The sequence below is a fragment of the Myxocyprinus asiaticus genome, chromosome 21 (genome assembly GCF_019703515.2).
Source record: "Myxocyprinus asiaticus isolate MX2 ecotype Aquarium Trade chromosome 21, UBuf_Myxa_2, whole genome shotgun sequence".
Taxonomy (NCBI): domain Eukaryota; kingdom Metazoa; phylum Chordata; class Actinopteri; order Cypriniformes; family Catostomidae; genus Myxocyprinus; species Myxocyprinus asiaticus.
The window spans coordinates 31,248,750-31,268,952 of record NC_059364.1 but is presented as its reverse complement, the minus strand read 5'-3'; the positions used below and the strand labels follow the sequence as shown (position 1 = coordinate 31,268,952).

At 39.6% G+C, this 20,203-nt stretch overlaps 1 protein-coding gene across 1 annotated transcript in view; it reads right to left on the bottom strand.

The window, feature by feature from the left end:
- Positions 1–19,894, bottom strand: part of LOC127411877 (dynein axonemal assembly factor 9-like) — a 57,453-nt gene extending 37,559 nt beyond the window's left edge. The window contains exons 1-8 of the mRNA XM_051647723.1: positions 19,760–19,894; positions 14,578–14,657; positions 14,344–14,472; positions 14,095–14,219; positions 13,296–13,392; positions 13,093–13,199; positions 12,840–12,917; positions 12,647–12,748 (exon numbers count right to left, since the gene is read on the bottom strand). Of these exons, the coding sequence (XP_051503683.1) occupies positions 12,647–12,748; positions 12,840–12,917; positions 13,093–13,199; positions 13,296–13,392; positions 14,095–14,219; positions 14,344–14,472; positions 14,578–14,657; positions 19,760–19,812 (771 nt within the window). The 5' untranslated portion in view covers positions 19,813–19,894. The remainder of the gene's footprint in view (positions 1–12,646; positions 12,749–12,839; positions 12,918–13,092; positions 13,200–13,295; positions 13,393–14,094; positions 14,220–14,343; positions 14,473–14,577; positions 14,658–19,759) is intronic.
- Positions 19,895–20,203: the final 309 nt, after the last annotated feature.

Below are 20,203 nucleotides of genomic sequence, written 5' to 3'. Positions count from 1 at the left end.
AAACACTCTGGACACTTTTGTCCATATCGAGTGTAAATGCAAAATAACGGGGTGTGACTTAACTTCTCCGATTAATTTGATCGAAAGGCTATGCAGAGGCGAGATGGGGCAAGAGCATCCTTTTCAATACAAAACCAGGGAGGGGCCCTCTCAGGTGGAAGCGACCAATGAGCCAAATGTCTGAGACCGAATGCATAATAATAAAACAAAATCTTGGGTAGGCCTAACCCACTTTTGTCAATCGGCATATGTAACTTATTGAAGTTTAACCAGGCACGCTTACCATTCCAAATGAAGGACTTCGCTATGCTATCAAATTGCTTGAAATAAGAGAGGGGGACATCTATAGGGAGAGATTGTCAACAGGTAGTTGAATTTTGGAATACAATTCATTTTAATTACATTAACCTTCCCAATCATCGATAAATGTAATGAAGCCCACCTGTCCACATCATTCGAAAAACTTTTTATTAAGGGATCAAAATTAACTCTGACTAAATCAGACAAATTTGCTGGGAATAAAATTCCCAAATACAGGTGCATCTCAATAAATTAGAATGTCGTGGAAAAGTTCATTTATTTCAGTAATTCAACTCAAATTGTGAAACTCGTGTATTAAATAAATTCAATGCACACAGACTGAAGTAGTTTAAGTCTTTGGTTCTTTTAATTGTGATGATTTTGGCTCACATTTAACAAAAACCCACCAATTCACTATCTCAAAAAATTAGAATATGGTGACATGCCAATCAGCTAATCAACTCAAAACACCTGCAAAGGTTTCCTGAGCCTTCAAAATGGTCTCTCAGTTTGGTTCACTAGGCTACACAATCATGGGGAAGACTGCTGATCTGACAGTTGTCCAGAAGACAATCATTGACACCCTTCACAAGGAGGGTAAGCCACAAACATTCATTGCCAAAGAAGCTGGCTGTTCACAGAGTGCTATATCCAAGCATGTTAACAGAAAGTTGAGTGGAAGGAAAAAGTGTGGAAGAAAAAGATGCACAACCAACCGAGAGAACCGCAGCCTTACGATTGTCAAGCAAAATCGATTCAAGAATTTGGGTGAACTTCACAAGGAATGGACTGAGGCTGGGGTCAAGGCATCAAGAGCCACCACACACAGACGTGTCAAGGAATTTGGCTACAGTTGTCGTATTCCTCTTGTTAAGCCACTCCTGAACCACAGACAACGTCAGAGGCGTCTTACCTGGGCTAAGGAGAAGAAGAACTGGACTGTTGCCCAGTGTTCCAAAGTCCTCTTTTCAGATGAGAGCAAGTTTTGTATTTCATTTGGAAACCAAGGTCCTAGAGTCTGGAGGAAGGGTGGAGAAGCTCATAGCCCAAGTTACTTGAAGTCCAGTGTTAAGTTTCCACAGTCTGTGATGATTTGGGGTGCAATGTCATCTGCTGGTGTTGGTCCATTGTGTTTTTTGAAAACCAAAGTCACTGCACCCGTTTACCAAGACATTTTGGAGCACTTCATGCTTCCTTCTGCTGACCAGCTTTTTAAAGATGCTGATTTCATTTTCCAGCAGGATTTGGCACCTGCCCACACTGCCAAAAGCACCAAAAGTTGGTTAAATGACCATGGTGTCGGTGTGCTTGACTGGCCAGCAAACTCGCCAGACCTGAACCCCATAGAGAATCTATGGGGTATTGTCAAGAGGAAGATGAGAAACAAGAGACCAAAAAATGCAGATGAGCTGAAGGCCACTGTCAAAGAAACCTGGGCTTCCATACCACCTCAGCAGTGCCACAAACTGATCACCTCCATGCCACACCGAATTGAGGCAGTAATTAAAGCAAAAGGAGCCCCTACCAAGTATTGAGTACATATACAGTAAATGAACATACTTTCCAGAAGGCCAACAATTCACTAAAAATGTTTTTTTATTGGTCTTATGATGTATTCTAATTTTTGGAGATAGTGAATTGGTGGGTTTTTGTTAAATGTGAGCCAAAATCATCACAATTAAAAGAACCAAAGACTTAAACTACTTCAGTCTGTGTGCATTGAATTTATTTAATACACGAGTTTCACAATTTGAGTTGAATTACTGAAATAAATGAACTTTTCCACGACATTCTAATTTATTGAGATGCACCTGTACTTAATGCCCTGTTTGGGCCACTGGAAGGTGCCTGGCTGGAAGGCCATTACTAGACAGTACGCTGTCAAAGCCAAAGCTTCGAATTTAGACCAATTGACTTTGTATCCTGAGAACTTGGAAAAGGAATTAATAATTCTGTGGAGGCAAGGCATAGATATAGTGGGGTCGGAGATGAATAATAAAATATAATCTGCGTAAAGCAGAAGCTTATGCGCCACACCTCCCGCAATCACCCCTGGAAAATCATCCTCCTTTCTTATCGTGGCTGCTAATGGTTCCAGGGCAAGACAGAACAATAATAGGGAAAGAGGGCAACCCTGCCGATTGCCCCTATTCAGAGTAAAATAATCTGAAATTAACCCATTTGTCTGTACCGCTGCTACAGGGTGTTTATAAAGTAACTTAATCCAACCAATAAACGTACTCCCGAACCCATACATTTCCAAAATTTTAAATAGATAATCCCATTCTACCATATCAAACGCCTTTTCGGCGTCAAGTGAGATGGCAGCGTCCGGAGATTGATAATTCGCTACTGACCACATGATATTGATGAGACGCCTAATGTTATCAGAAGAGCTACGGCCCCGAATAAACCCTAACTGATCTATATGTATAAGAGATGTCATAACTTTACTTAATCGGTTGGCTAAAATGTTTTACAAAATTTTTACATCTAGTTGGATTGCTTGGATCTTTGTCCTTTTTAAGAATCAGACTGATCCAGGCTTGTGTCATGGTTGGGGGAAGCTTTCCATTCTTTAATGATTCAGTATAAACTTCTAACAAAAGTGGAGCCAGTTCTGTAGCATAGGATGTAAAAAAATTCTGCGGCAAATCCATCTGGCCCCGGAGCCTTGCCAGTAGGTAGGGATTTAATTACCTCATCAAGCTCCTCCTAGGTTATCTCAGAATCAAGAGCGTTTTTTTGCTCAGTCTTCGGTTTAGGAAGATCTAATGGTTCCACAAAGTTTCTAATATCTTCATCAGTAGACAAAGATGTGGAACTATAGAGATCAAGATAGAATTCTTTAAAGGCATTATTAATATCAATGGCTGAGGTAAAAATTTCACCACCAGCAGATTTCACTGAGGGCATTGTAGAAAAAGACTCTCTCTGCTTTATATATCTAGCCAAAAGCTTCCCTGCTTTGTCCCCCGACTCAAAGTATGACTGTCTTGCCCTGAATAACCAAAACTCCACTTTCTGCGACAAAATAGTATTATATCTATATTTCAATCGGGTCAATTCTCTGAGGCCATCAGATGACATTGGCGCTTCAGCTCTGCCTCTGCACTTTTAATATTTCCTTCCAACTCCACGAGTTCTCGTGCTTTGGATTTTTTGATGAACGAGGCATACTGTATGATCCGACCCCTAAGAACCGCCTTAAGTGCCTCCCAAGCCACGCCCACAGAGGATACCGAGGACCAGTTGGTCTCCGTATAAACACTGATTTCAGTCTTTAACATTTGCTGGAAATCAGGATTTTGCAAAAGGGACACATTAAGGCGCCAGCTATATGATTTCTTTTTTTCCGTATGTGGCAACACCTCTAAACTCACCAGGGCGTGATCTGAGACTAAAATGTTTCCAATTGAGCAATCAACAACAGATGAAATGAGGGATCTGGATATATATATAAAAAAATAATCTATTCTAGAATAAATCTTATGGACTGATGAAAAAAATTTATAGTATCCACCAGTTAGGTTCAAAAGTCTCCAAATATCTGTGAGACCGAGATTTTTACACATCCTTTGAAGCGTCAGTGTTGCTCTAGGGGGCTTACACACTTTTGCTTCACAGTGACCAATGACTGAGTCCATCAAAAGATTAAAGTCTCCTCCCAAACGTGACGCCATGCAAGGAGCAGAAGTATGAGCGACGAGCTCTGCGCACTTTGCTGAATTTTCAATTATTTTCATGTTATAATCTGGTGAATTTTGATACACCCAGTTACACATTTGCCCTTTGTTGCAAAATATGTCAAAGAAGTCAAAATCCTCAGGCTCTGGAGATATTAGAAGACACTGTGTTCAGGATGAAAGCCCCGACAGGCCTACAGACCGGGGACTCGATTTGGATGGCACGGCGGGAGAAGGAATCCAGCGTCAGTTGTCCAACATGTCGGTGATGTTGACGAAGATTCTTGCTGACTTGGAGGATCTCGCTGTAATACGTCTATCGATTACGGCGATGGAAATACAATTCTCTGAGTTAGCTACAAGAGTGACTGATGTTGAAAAACGAATCGATTTTCTGTAATCTTCGGAGAGGGAATTAACCGCTAATCCGCCCGCGACCAAAGCTGATTTGGAACATCTCCTTGAAAAGCTTGAAGATCTTGAGAATAGAAACCGCAGGAATAACGTTCTAATTGTTGGAATTCCTGAGCATGAGTAGGGCAGAGATATGGTGAAATACCTAGACAAGTTTTTCCCAAGTCTGCTCGACATGACAGGCCACAAGTTGGAAATCGAGCGAGCTCACAGAGTGCCAGCTCACAGATCTGCTGAGGGAGACAGGCCCAGATCGATTCTGGCCAGATTTCTGAGATCATCCAATAAAGATCTTGTGTTGCGCCAGGCGAGGAGCAAAGGGAAGCTTTCTTGGAAGAACCATAATATTTTATTGTTCCCGACTTTGTGAGTTCGACAAGAGAGAAACGCGATCAGTTCAAGGAATGTAAGAAACTCTTACATCAGAAAAAGATCTCGTTTGCTCTGATGTTTCCAGCAAAACTGAGAATAGAAATCAATGTCTGAGTAAACCATTGGATGTTTCTCATGTGAGTGGGCCTGACTCGCTGTACTTACTCTTGAGGAAGCTGGGCGACATTTTAGGTTTTTTGCGTTGGCTCCGCCGAGCGGCTGGAGCTTGTTTGGTGAATAACACTTTCCTTAAAGAAACTTTTGCATTTAAGTTCCCGGACAGATTGAGAGTGGACACTATGGATGACAGCAAAATATCTACATGCTCACACAAAGGATGTCTTTTATAAAGTTGACGGATTGTGTAAGTCATGGTATATACGTTTATGTGGCCTCCGAGTGAATTGACTCGACCATCCAAGGAACCGGGATGCTGGTTTTGTTTCCTTTTGTGTTGGCTCCGCCTAGCGGCTGGAGCTTGTTCTATTGAATAACACTCCTTTGCAACAGCTGTGGATTAATCTGTTCGTTCTTCATGCTTACTCCTCCTGCTGGCTGTAGTTTGTTTTATTGAGTTGTTTTTACGGGACATTGGAATGAATCCGATGGCAAAGTTGTCATGGGGACTCGTGGGCGTTCATGGACCTTTTGAGTTTAGAGGGATTGTCGCCGGTTGGCGCTGACGTGCGTGGGGTTAATGCGCACGTTTTTCTTTTTTCTGTTTGTTTTGTTCGGGGGGATGTTCGGGGGTTGATTGTTTCACTTATGGGGAATGTGGTCTGTATAATTTTGTTTTTGACGCACAGTTTATTTTTTTTATTATATCAATATGTCAAATGTTCATATGAGTGGATTGTCTCTCTCCACATGGAATGTGAATGGGTTGGGGCACCCCATAAAAAGAAGAAAGGTTATTTCTTTTCTTAAACGTAAGAAATATGATATAGTGTTTCTTCAAGAAACACATCTCTCCCTGCAGGAAACTGAAAAATTTGGGAAGATATGGGGTGGGCATGTTTCCTTGATCATAGTGAAGCAAAAGTCTATAAACCCCCTAGAGCAACGTTGACGCTTCACAGGATGTGTACAAATCTTGGTCTTATGGATATTTGGAGACTTCTGAACCCATCTGGTAGGGACTATACATTTTTTTCATCAGTCCATAAGATTTATTCTAGAATAGATTTTTTTTTATATCCAAATCCCTCATTTCATCTGTTGTTGATTGCTCAATTGGAAATATCTTAGTCTCAGATCATGCCCTGGTGAGTTTAAAGGTGTTGCCATATACAGAGAAAAAGAAATCATATAGTTGGCACCTTAATGTGTCCCTTTTGCAAAATCCTGATTTCCAACAAATGTTAAAGACTGAAATTAGTGTTTATATGGAGACCAACTGGTCCTCGGTATCCTCTGTGGGCGTGGCTTGGGAGGCACTTAAGGCGGTTCTTAGGGGTCGGATCATACAGTATGCCTCATTCATTAAAAAATCCAAAGCACAAGAACTTGTGGAGTTGGAAGGGAATATTAAAAGTGCTGAGGCAGAGCTGAAGCGCCAAATGTCGTCTGATGGCCTCAGAGAATTGACCCGATTGAAATATAGATATAATACTATTTTGTCACGGAAATTGGAGTTTTGGTTATTCAGGGCAAGACAGTTATACTTTGAGTCAGGGGACAAAGCAGGGAAGCTTTTGGCTAGATATATAAAGCAGAGAGAGTCTCTTTCTATCATTCCCTCAGTGAAATCTGCTTGTGGTGAAATATTTACCTCGGCTATTGATATTAATAATGCCTTTAAAGAGTTCTATCTTGATCTCTATGGTTCCATGTCTTCATCCACTGATGAAGATATTAGGAACATTGTGGAACCATTAGATCTCCCTAAACTGACAACTGAGCAAAAAAACTCTCTTGATTCTGAGATAACCTTGGAGGAGCTTGACGAGGTAATTAAAGCCTTGCCTACAGGCAAGTCTCCGGGGCCTGACGGCTTTTCCTCTGTTTTTTTCAAATATTTTGCTACAGAACTGGCTCCACTTTTGCTAGAAGTTTATACAGAATCATTAAAGTACAGAAAGCTTCCGTCAACCATGACACAAGCCCGGATCAGTCTGATTTTAAAAAAGGACAAAGATCCAAGCGAGTGTAAAAGTTACCGCCCAATTTCCCTGATCCAGTTAGATGTAAAAATTTTGTCCAAAATTCTGGCTAATCGATTAAGTAATGTTATGACATCACTTATATATATAGATCAGGTGGTATTTATTTGGGGCCATAGCTCTTCTGATAACATCAGGCGTCTCATCAATATCATGTGGTCAGTAGCGAATGATCAATCTCCGATTGCTGCCATCTCTCTTGATGCCGAAAAGGAGTTTGATATGGTAGAATGGGATTAACATTTTAAGATTTTGGAAATGTATGGGTTCGGGAGTACATTTATTGGTTGGATTAAGTTACTTTATAGACAACCTGTAGCAGTGGTACAAACAAATGGATTAGTTTTAGATTATTTTACTCTGGATAGGGGCACCCGGCAGGGTTGCCCTCTTTTCCCATTATTGTTCTGTCTTGTCCTGGAACCATTAGCAGCCACGATAAGAAAAGAGGATGATTTTCCAGGGGTGACGGTGGGAGGTGTGGCACATAAGCTTCTGCTTTATGCAGATGATATTTTATTATTCGTCTCCGACCCCACTAGATCTATGCCTTGCCTCCACAGAATTATTAACTCCTTTTCCAAATTCTCAGGATACAAAGTCAATTGGTCTAAATCCGAAGCTTTGGCTTTGACAGCATATTGTCCAGTAACGGCCTTCCAGCCGGGTGCCTTCCAGTGGCCCAAACAGGGAATTAAGTATTTGGGAATTTTATTCCCAGCAAATTTGTGTGATTTAGTCAGAGTTAATTTTGATCCCTTAATAAAAAGGTTTTCGAATGATGTGGACAGGTGGGCTTCGTTACACTTATCGATGATTGGGAAGGTTAATGTTATTAAAATGAATTGTATTCCAAAATGTAACTACCTGCTAAAATCTCTCCCTGTAGATGTCCCCCTCTCTTATTTCAAGCAATTTGATAGTATCGCGAAGTCCTTCATTTGGAATGGTAAACGTCCCAGGTTAAATTTCAGTAAATTACATAGGCCGATTGACAAAGGTGGATTAGGCCTACCCAAGATTTTGTTTTATTATTATGCATTCAGTCTTAGACATTTGGTTCATTGGTCGCTTCCACCTGAGAGAGCTCCTCCCTGGTTTTGTATTGAAAATGAAGTTCTTGCCCCTATCTCACAACTGCAAAGCCTTTCGATTAAACTAGCTGGAGAGGTTAAGTCGCACCCCGTTATTTTGCATTTGCACTCGATATGGACAAAAGTGTCCAGAGTGTTTAATTCCTATATTTATTTAAACGTAGCCTCGAGCATATAGCTGAACCCTAAACTATGTATTAATAAGTCCCCTTTCTGTTAGTCAGATTGGATTGTGAGGGGGGTTAATACACTTGGTGACCTGTATGAGGGTGGAGTATTGAGATCTTTTGAAAATTTGATTCAACATTTTGGGATTCCCAGATCTCAACTTTATAAGTATTTACAGCTGCGCCACCTGCTCTGCTCTATTTTTGGGAGTAGCATACACCCCACTAGAGCAGCAGATACTCTGGAAGTGGTGATTGCTGCTTTTGGGATGGGTCATGAGGCATCAGTGTATTACTCCCTGTTAATTCAGAGTCTGGGGGACGGAGCTTTAAATTCTCTCAAAAGATTATGGGATGAAGATTTAAATTTGTTATTGGAGGAGGGAGAGTGGGCTAGGATCCTAAAAAGCATCAGGTCTGCATCTAGAGATGCAAGAGTTCGCCTCATGCAATTTAAGATTTTACATAGGTTTTATTGGACCCCCTCTAGATTGTACAGGATTGGTTTTAAAGACTTAAAGACATAACCCATGTTTTTTGGGGTTGTATTAAAATTCAGGAATTTTGGTTGAGGATCCAGCGTTTTGTGTGTGACATACTGGACACTCAGTTTTCATTTTGCCCCAGACTTTGTATTTTGGGTGATGGAGGGGTCCTGAATATAGGAGATATATATATGAAAAGCTGGGTACTAACCAGCGTGATGATTGGCAGACAGCTAATCCTTAGGGGTTGGATGTCAACTGATGCACCCTCATTTCGTGAGTGGTGCACCGAGTTGGGTAAAGTGGCAGCTTTCGAGGAGATGACTTCCAGATGGCAGGGGAACCTGTCGAGTTATGGCAGAAAATGGAGCAGTTATTTGTCTCATTTGGAGAGGTCTTAGCGGGGAGCAGTGGAGGGAGACAATTTTATTTATTTATTTTTATTTTTTCTTCTTCTTTCACTATATGTTGAACTTTGTCTTTTTTTTTAATGTACTATTTCTGTGTCTGTTTATATGTGGGTATTTACTTATTTTATATTTGTGCATGTGGGCGGGCGGGCGGGTGGGTGTTATAAAGGGTTTTAAGTTGATTCCTAATGTATAATTTTATGGTTAAATTTATTCTTGTCTGTCTTGGAATCAATAAAAAATGTTAATAACAAAAAGAAAACATGTCCATCCCATATCTTCCCAAATTTTTCAGCTTCCTGCAGGGAAAGATGTGTTTCTTGAAGAAACACTATATCATATTTCTTACGTTTAAGAAAATAAATAACCTTCCTTCTTTTTATGGGGTGCCCCAACCCATTCACATTCCATGTGGAGAGAGATAGTACACTCATATTAACATTTGACATTTTGATATAACAGAAAAAATAAACTGTGTGCCAAAAACAAAATTATGAAGACCACATTTCAACATCAATGCAACAATAAAACCCCGAACTTCCCCCGAACAAAACAAACAGAAAAAAGAAAAACGTGCGCATTAATCCCGCACACGAAAGTGCCAACCGGCGTCAATCCCTTTAAACTCAAAGAGTCCATGTACACCTATGAGAGCCCCCGCGACAACTTTGCCATCGGATTGCTCAATTTTGCCTCACAAATTTGTAAGGCAAAATTACATAACATCAAATATTTTGTAAAACAAACTCCAGCCAATAGGCAGAATAAATACAAAGAACGTGTAGACTCATTCACAGAACTGTCTCAAAGGTGTGTTCCTTCACAAAACAAATTCCAGCCGATATAAAAACATTCATTTTCCTCAGACAGACAAACGAATCTTCAGTGAGCCAGCTGATGAGTGCAGCAGATGACATAATAATTCCAATGTCCCACAAAAATACTCCACAAATCATGAGGCATAAGCACAAGGAACTGACAGATTCATCCTTAACTGTCCCGAAGTAATGTTATTTAACAAAACAAGCTCCAACCGCTAGGCAGAACCAGCACAAAGGAAACGAAACACGCATCCCGGTTCCTCGGATGGTCAAGAGTCAATTCACTCGGAGGCCACATAAAAGTATATCCCATGATTTACACAGTCCGCCAACTTTATAAAAGACATCCTTTGTGTGGGCATGTAGATATTTTGCGGTCATCCGTTCATTGAAAAAGTGATCTTCCGTCAATGCAAAAGTTTCTTTAAGGAAAAGTGTTAATCCACAAAACAAAACGAACTCCAGCCACTCGGCAGAGCCAACGCAAAAGGAAACAAAAATGGTGCCCAGCTTCCTCCGAAAGCCAGAGTATGTACAGTGAGTCGATCCACTCACAAGAAAAACACCCAATGGTTACTCACCCATTGTTTCAATAAAAGACATTGCCTGATTGGGACATGTAAATACTTTGCTGCCGTCCATGGTGTTTATTCTCAGTCTGGCTGGAAACATCAGACAAAAAGTGATCTTCCGCTGATGTAAGAGTTTCTTGCATTCCTTAAACCGATCGCGTTTCTCTCTTGTCGAGTTCGCAAAGTCCGGGAACAAGAAAATATTGTAATTCTTCTAAGAAAGCTTTCCTTTGCTCCTCACCTGGCGCAACACGAGATCTTTATCGGATGATTTCAAAAATGTGGCCAGAATCGATTGGGGCCTTCCTCCCTCAGCAGATCTGTGAGCTGGGACTCTGTGAGATTGCTCGATTTCCAGCTTGTGGCCTGTTCTGTCAAGCAGACTAGGGAAAAGCTCGCCTAGGAATTTCACCATATCTCTGCCCTCCTCATGCTCAGAAATTCCAACAATTCGAATGTTATTCCTGCGACTTCTATTCTCAAGATCTTCAAGCTTTTCAAGAACACGTTCCAAATCAACTTTGGTCGCGGGCAGATTAGCGGCTAATTCCCTCTCTGATAACTCCAAATAATCGATTCGTTTTTCAACATCTGTCACTCGTGACTAGCTCAGAATAAAAATGTTTCCATCGCCGTAATCGATCGACGTATTACAGCGAGATCCTCCAAGTCCGCAAGTACCTTCATCAACATCACCGACATGTTGGACAGTTGATGCTGGATTCCTTCTCCTGCCGCGCCATCCAAATTGAGTCCCCGGTCCACAGGCCTTAATCTTGAACCCGTAAGTGTCTTTTAATGTCTCCAGAGCCCAAGGATTTTGACTTCTTTGCCATGTTTACCTCAAACAGTAAAAGTGTAACTGGGTGTATCGAATTTCACCAGATTATATCATGAAAAAAATTTAAAAATTTGCAAAGTGCGCAGAGCTGTCTCTCACACGTCTGCCCTTCGCATGGCGTCACCCGACTCCGGTGCTTCTCATTTCTTAAATTGTGCATCCTCATTTCCTTTCCTTGCTTCCTTTCCTCGTTTCCAAGCTCCACCCTCTTAGGAAATGAGGAAAGGATAGAAGAAAAGGAAACGCGGACCGAGGAATCGAATATAACATCCTGCTCACTCACGTGTCACTTCAAGGTGCCTTTCTGCACAACTGCAGTACGTCGTTGTGGTTGCCGTTATGTTACTGAAAATTTATTTATTAATATATTCATAATATATCCAAATAATTCAAGATGCACTGTTGAAGTATGTGAGAATTATGGTTTATTTAAACTGTAAATGTAAAACTTAAATTAAAACTATTGTACCCGATGTAAAAGGGGAGGAGAATTCATGCGTGCGTCAGTTGCTTTGACCAAAAAGTCTTCCGCTTTAAACAAATAAAATTCCATCATCATTAAGAACTTATCATATCTCTATAAATGCACCACGGGAAAGCAAGAACGGTGGATCGAGGAAACAAGGACGCACAATTTAAGAAATGAGAAGCACCCTAAGAATGAAGCATGCCCCAGGGGACCATTTCGTCTGTTAAGATGACATGTTCCAATGCAAATTGTAAAATAGGATTTTAAAGTTTAGTAGTAGTACGAGTACAATGCGGTACCATATAAAAAACAAAATCTGCAAGCCTCAACATCAAAAAGCATATGTTTACAGCTCTACTTTTCACTTATGTTACACGGGAGATGGAAGGGGTGATGCAATGTCCCCCAGTGCCTTCGGAGTGGGTTTCCAGGCTTGCTGTCATCTGGCTGCATACCATAATAACCCCTAACCATGTAAATATGTTGATTTTTCGAAACAAAAATGATTAGGATTGCCCTGCCAGCAGCACAATATGTGGGTAGGCTATGCTTTTATTCCTCCAATGTTAAACTGGCAAAAGTTATCATCTCATAGGTTAATTGGGCATGCAAGCAAACCATTCAAAATGTGTTTGTTATTAAATATAAGAAGGAAATATACCGTTGATCATTCAAATGTTGATGTAATAACTATTGCTAAATATGCACATCTGTCTTTTGTTTTAGCCAGTATAGACCTTTGTCATGCCTGTTTGGTCAATTGTTCAATTCATGGCTTATCAGTTAATAACTGGTTAATGGTGCCATTTACTTGGTTAAAAGAATTTGCCAAATCTGCATCCATAATCTGTACCTCTGCAACTTGGGCCTCTGACAGTTCCTGCATGGACAGTGCACTCTCTATTTCCATACTGGAGAACAGGCAGCTCCACTGTCTTTCAAACTGCTGCAGGTCCTACAAAAGAATATCACATCCACTCTTGTATAATAAGTAATGAATGTAAGAACATGTTAAATAGACGTGCTTTGGTTAATGTGTGTTTTACCTCATTGAGAAGCTTGTCTAAGGACACTGGGTCTAATTTGCTATAGACTTGCCAGAGTCTCTGACTCACATCTGTCAGCTATAAGACAGAAGAAACAAAACTATGTTGATAGAGAACACTTTAACAACAGCTGTTTTAGTTTATGCACATTGTGATGAGACAATCTAATCAAGTAACAAGCATATTATGTAAAATACGATTGTTATACAACACGTTTTATGGATAAGTCATTAAGTAAGTATAAATACAAGACCTTGTATTTCATGGTGAAAAACACTCCAGCACCTATTCCTTCTAGTGCAAATGCCTGAATGAGAGGCCATTTCTCCAACATAAACATGTCAAAGGTCTGAACATGGCCTACGGACAATATGAATAAACCATTAACAAAATGGACAAAATTACGATTAATGCTTGTGTCACACCAACTTGGTAATGAGTGTATCAGATGCTTACCATGGGAACTGTAGGGGATTCCAATACAATGGCAGTCTTGAACCATGGACACAAAGCTTGAAATCTTAAATTCCTCTGCTGCCTCTTCATCCTCATACTGAGAGAGACAGAGTAAAAGAGAGAAAGTGGAAAAGGGGGAGAAAAAACAGGCAAAAGATTTAACATTTAAGCATTTGGCAGACTCTTTCATCCAAAGTGACTTTATCAGTTTATGTGTTCCCTGGATATCGAACCCATGACCTTTTCTTACGGAGTATTTTAGTCTTGTTCTCTGGTAAAAATATCTTAACATTCTTAAAACAAGAAAAAATACTTGCCATAATTTATTAGGTCTTGTTTTCAGACAAATCTAACAAAATTTAGTGGGGTTTATGCTTAAAACAAGAAAAAAATTAAAATATGCCAATGGGGTAAGAAAAATAAACTTGAATTACCTTTGAACCAAGTTTTCTTATTTTACCCCATTGGCAAACAATAAGAAAACGTATTATATGCATAAACATTGCTACATTTTGTTTGAGTTCTCTGAAAACAAAAAAAATATCTATGTCATTTTGCTTCTCAAGTAAATTTATCTTGTTTTAAGAATGTTTTTTACTGGAAAACAAGACAAAAATACTTGGCGATCATGACTTTTTCTGTGTTGGCATTGCTAGCACCATGTTCTACCAGTTGAGCTAAAGGAACATACCTGTATGCCACAGATTTGTGATAAAGGAACAGCGAGTGGATGGATATGAGTGTGTGCCATTCGAAGAAATGTGGGGATTGTGAAAAACAGTTATAATTTAATCATTACCTCTGTCTCAGTCAGACAGTGGAGGTGCAGATTCCTCCAGTGAGATACATATGGAAGCAGGTAGCCATAATTCACAGGGTTGCAGTACAGATGCACACACTCTGCCTTAATAAGGATGACCACATCTAGGAATAAACAAATATAAAATTTGTCATATTCAAGATAGGCTACTTGTACAATGTATATTTATGTTTTCACTCATGCAAAGAATGACAGATAGCAATGAAATAGATTTTTTGGGGGTTGTACCATCTAGCACATCCTCTTCTGGAAAGTCCTCTGGGACCTGCTCCATGTCAAAATGGTTCCGTTTATATAGGCCACAGAAAAGGTAGCTGGCTAGCTCGCTGCAGCCATCATTGTAGCGGCTGTCAATACCTGAAATTTCAAACACAAACATAGCATAGGCCACCTCCACCTGTCCATTTGGAATAAAGATGATATGATTGAAAGGGCACAGGTGATATAGATTAATTAGCTCACCCAGGGAACAGAGGATGCCATCTGGAGCGGTATTAACATCATCCCTCAACAGTGCCTGGACCTGTCGCAAGCGGGAGCAGCTGCAAACACAGCATTGCATTCAATTCACTGAATCTAGAAAATCATATACACTCACTGAGTACTTTATTAGTAACACTGTGGTCCTAAGTGTAAGTGCCCGACATGGTCTTCTGCTGATGTAGCCCATCTGTCTCAAGGTTCAATCTCTAGCTAATGCGCATGCGCTTTGTCGAGTTGATTGACAGGCAATGTCTGCATCTAAGAGGTGATTGGCTCTTTAACCTGTAAGCGCAACTTCCTTTCTACATCTGTTGATTTTAGAACGGTAATAGCCCCATATAGATTAGCTAGGCCGAATGATTAGCTGATATTCACCTTTATCCTGAACGTGGAAGTAGGACCGCACAATTAATCGAAAAACTAATCGCAATTACGATTACAGCTGCCTCAATTATGTAATCGTGAAAACTGATGATTACAGCGTTCAATTTAAGTCTGCTCGTGTTGCTTCAATGGTTTCTATTTACAACGTGTTTTTGCAACGGTTGAGTATTCTAACCAATCACTAACAAGTCCATTGAGCAATGAAATGGCAATGGCCAATCAAAGCCGCTTAAATTAATCCTCCGTCCTGTAAGTAATAACTGATAATAACTGATCCTAATGTGAAGGTTTTAAACCGTCTGAATGCCCAGATGCTTACTTTATGTTCCACCTCTGTTCGTGGTGGCACACGAAAATTAATACTTAAGAAACATCACCTGACACTCGAAAAGAAGCTGCAGAACAAGAGCAAAAAGCACTTTGGAATTATTTTGGATTCATTGCATATTGCACAGCTCGCTTTGAACGTAGATGTTAAATACACTGCAAATGAGCAACACGACAAAACTAAAACGCTCCCATTCTTATCAAGGCACAGACGCGGTGTAAATAATACATTTATTATGCTGATTAGACAGCTTTGTTTTTAATGAGAGCATTCACGAGAGTGCAGAACATTGTGTGGAGCATCACTGAGCTCGCGTCGAAATGCAGGTTTCAAACAGTGTAAACCTGCAGTGAGTGACAGCAGTCATTGTAATGGGAGAGTTTGTCACGTTGCTCGATTTCTGTGTACAATTTATTAAAAATCTAATAACAGTTTTGTTTTGTCATGTTAATAAGTAGGCCAATGTGAATTTGATTTGTACAAAATAGCAATAAAGTAATTCAGCTTAACTGTTCTAAGTTTGTTTTGGAGATGTAGCCAACATAAAGAATATGGCATGAATAGCGTATTTCAGGAATCACCGTCATTGTTATCGCATCTGCTGTAATAAGACCCATTTGCCACGCAGCTAGTATTAGTAGATTTAACATTTTCATGAAATGCACAAACTCCGATCGCAAATGACTGTTTTTAATTTCCAAAGTGCACCAGTGAGGCCAAAAATGATCTGACGATGATCATACATAAACAAGATCACCACTGAAGATCTAATGGGATGAATGGTCCCGTCTCGCCTCTAAAGGGCTTACTGAACGCAGTAAGTAACTTGGTCAATTTAAATCGAATATGTCATATTATTTACTGTATGTGGACTAATAATCTAAGAAGTAATTTAGCAATAATTTAATTTATTTTATACCATAGATATCCATTTAAAATAAGTTTTATTTACCCTAATATTAACAAATATTATTACAATATTTAATGCTTAAAAGATGCTTAAAAGAAACTGGAGTGCAGCTCATATCCACCATTGAAATCTGCTACTTTGCTTACTTTGTGACATCACGGTAATTTAATATTTTAATCGACATTAATAATTGCGATTACAATATCAAGGGCAATAATCGACAATTATGATTTTTGCTATCATCGGTCAGCCCTACGTGGAAGTATTCCACGATTCATCAGTTTTCAATTTCTGGTCTTCAGTGTTTTCTCTCGCATCGTTGTATATTCTTTGCGGGTAATATGATGTTTAAAGTATTACATTTGTAAACATTTCAAAAACATGTGGCTTTAAAGTGCCAATACTTAACAGAGTCAAGATGACCGCTTTTTTGACAGTGCCTCAATTGAGTGTGTAGATGACATGAAACAATGGTCTGAGGTTTGTTGTTGATATCATTAACTACTTTGAGTTTTTATAACAGTCAACAACTTCACAAGTTACTTCACTACTCCAAATAACACTTAAATGGTTGTTGTTTTCTGTCTGAATCACTTGTTTTGGTAGTTTTTACATTGTGTCTCAAGACCAGAAACACAAAACAGGCTATTAGAATCATCATGGCACCACCCAGTGGTTGCTCAGGAAAACTGTGGATATGGCCATATTTATCATCATATTTTTCGTCATCGGCTGTTTAATATTTCACCCATAAAATTAAAATTCTCTTATCATTTACTCACCCTCACTGTACTAGTGATGTCCAGTTCATGAACGAATCGTTCTTTTGAACCAGTTCTTTTTAGTGAACGAGTTGAACCAAATCAGACTGAATCATTTGAAACAGTTCGTGTCTCGAGTCAACACTGATCCACAAGTACTCTATCTTAACCTGTCTCTTGGATGTGCCTGACACTCCAAATCGAAATGAGCCGATAACCGGGAGTAATATGATCCTAGAACTGGTGATATCTGCTTTTTCCAACTCTTTGCAAATAACCGCTCCAACTAGTTCACAAATCGGACTGAACACTCGGGTCACAACAGCTCTGGAGTCAACAGTACAATGAGTTGCTCGTAACAGTTCTTGAGTCAACAGTACACTGAACAAGAATCGCCTTTTTTGGAGGTGTCCGACATACTGAGAACCGATGTGCTGCTGACATTGAGCATGTGTGTGATTAAGGGGTGAAATTTATGTTTCAGGTGTATTTTGCTGAACAACAGTGTTTAACAAATAAAACATACTGAAAATCTGTTTATGACTTGATTGTATTACTGTTTTGATGATCCAGTCTACAGCTCTCGAGTCAACAGTACATTGAGTCGTTCGCAGCAGTTCTCGAGTCAAAAGTACACTGATCCGAGGACAGCAGTTCTCGAGTCAACAGTACACTGATCCAAGGACAGCAGCTCTCGCGTCAGCAGTACATTGAGTCAATCACAGCAGTTTGCAAGTCACCAGTACACTGATCCAAGGACAGCAGTTCTCGAGTCAACAGTACACTGATCCAAGGACAGCAGCTCTTGAGTCAACAGTACACTGATCTGAGGACAGCAGCTCTTGCATAAGCAGTACACTGAGTCGATCACAGAAGTTATCGAGTCATCAGTATACTGAACTGAGAATCGCCTCTTTAGGACATAATACTGCTGATTAGCATGCATGAACCGAGGACTTGAATGAGGGGGTGAAAAGTTTCAGTCGAGAGATGTAAACAAATTTTACTATTGAGTATTGTGCATGTAGATTATATCATATATATTATATATAAGTTGTGATGAGCTGGTCATGGTTTCTGTAAAAAAGGGTGAGTTGATTAAGACTAGTTTAATCACTTTTTATGCTTTAAACATGTGTAGAACATCCATGTTTGTATATCAGTGTCAGTATTGGGTGCTTTAGGTGCAAAACTTTAATGTAGGATGTATTGTAAGATCACTGAATGAAACACTGATGACAATAAACACCCCTATTATTATAACATAATTAAATAATGTGTTATAATTAGCAATATGCCCTTACATATGGCTTTATTGAATGTATTTGTGCGTGTATTCTACGACACCAGCGTATTAGCATTATATATAGTGACATCATTACGTGATGATGTAAATGAACTGGTGAATCATTTTTTTGAACCAGTTCATTGAAACGAACCGTCAGAAAGAACTGGTTCGTGGAAAAGAATCGGACTTCCCATCACTACACTGTACATCATGACATCAGCAGTCTCCTTGGTGATTTCAAGCTTGATCACACTTCCTATAGCGCCATCTAGCTTGTCAAAGCACTAGGAAGTGAAATCGAGTTTGAAATCATGATCGTGCTTAGAGACATTGTACAGTGAAAAAGGAGTTATAGTTTGGTCTGTTTTTACCCAAAACTAACTGGATCGCTTCAGAAGACATGGATTAATCCACTGGAGTCTTATTGATTACTGTTATGCTCACTTTATGTGCTTTTTGGAGCTTCAAAGTTTTGGTCACCATTCACTTGCATTATATGGACAACAGAGCTGAGGTATTCTTCTAAAAATCTTCGTTTGTGTTCAGCAGAAAAAAGAAAGTCCTACACATCTGTGATGGAATGAGGGTGAGTAAATGATGAGAGAATTTTCATTTTTGGGTGAACTATTCCTTTAAAAATGCCCACTTGGGCGATTATTCAGTTGTGTCAGCTGACTTACAATTCACAAAATATTTGCAAAACAGAAAATGTTTGTACTCCTTTAACAAGGCTATGAGTAGAAATATTGATTTAATTTCAGCAATTTTATATCTCATTTGTCATCATTACATTAATACATTTTATTATGTAGGCCTCTTGGCATTATTTGGGCACCCAGCTCTCTAGAAACCAGTATTGTTCGCTGGTTAAACCGTTTTCGGTCTACCACTCATCAGAACACTATTAAAACTGATTTTTATGTATTTGCCAATAATGGAAATTATGTCAATAAATATCCATTTAGAGACAAGAGACAAGCAATGGTCTAGAAACAGACACACACACATTCAAATGAGATGTATCTCAACATTTGAATTCAAATATCAACGGTCACACCGAATGAAAAGGCCACGCAATGAACAAGTTAGCTATAAAATGAAAGCTATAAAAAAGAAAGCAATATCCACATCCTTCGGTTTTAACAAAAGCCACGGCGAACGAATGTGTAGTCTTTTCGGAGCTGTCACCATCTTGGAAACGGGATCAGTGTCTCAGGGGTATACAAATCAACCTAGAATAATGACTTCTCACCGAGGGGTGGGCTTGAGGGTTAAGCAGTAAGCTTAAACGTCTATTATCTAGTACCAAATTATATTTGCATTCAACAACTGGCAATTTTGTAGCATCTTACTAGACCGATGCCTCTTTCTGAATCACGATATCATCAGATTAAGGACAACCAGACGGACTGTTGGTCAGCGCGCCCCCGTAACCGTCATTTTTCCTAAAAATAAAATACAACCGGAACACGACGGAAAATATGTATTACCTTACGGCTGCGGTTATTATAGGAGAGCTTCCTTCTTTCCTTAAAGCAGCCATGTTAATTATTTGGTATTTAGAAGCGTTTGGAAATCTGTCACATTTGTATAGCTGTTCGTCTCCAAGCAAACATCTCACTGTAGAGGAGAACAAAACAAGGGCGCATAGGAACCGCTCATACCATCTCCTCAAGGGGGGGGGGGGGGTGTATTATTTAAGCGTTACACAGTGTTATAGAACAGACAATATGCCATCCCGTGAAAAAATAACAGTGTTGCTTTTTTTAAATTAATCATTATTTTGTAGTAATACGATATGGTTTCGAAACCATTATAGAAAAATCAAAACAACACTGTTGCCTCCTCCTCCTCCGCTGAGGTAGAAGAAATCTTGCCAGTCTCGTGCAATCCTAGAATAATGTTTTACTGTAGGATTAATTATTTTAAGGCGA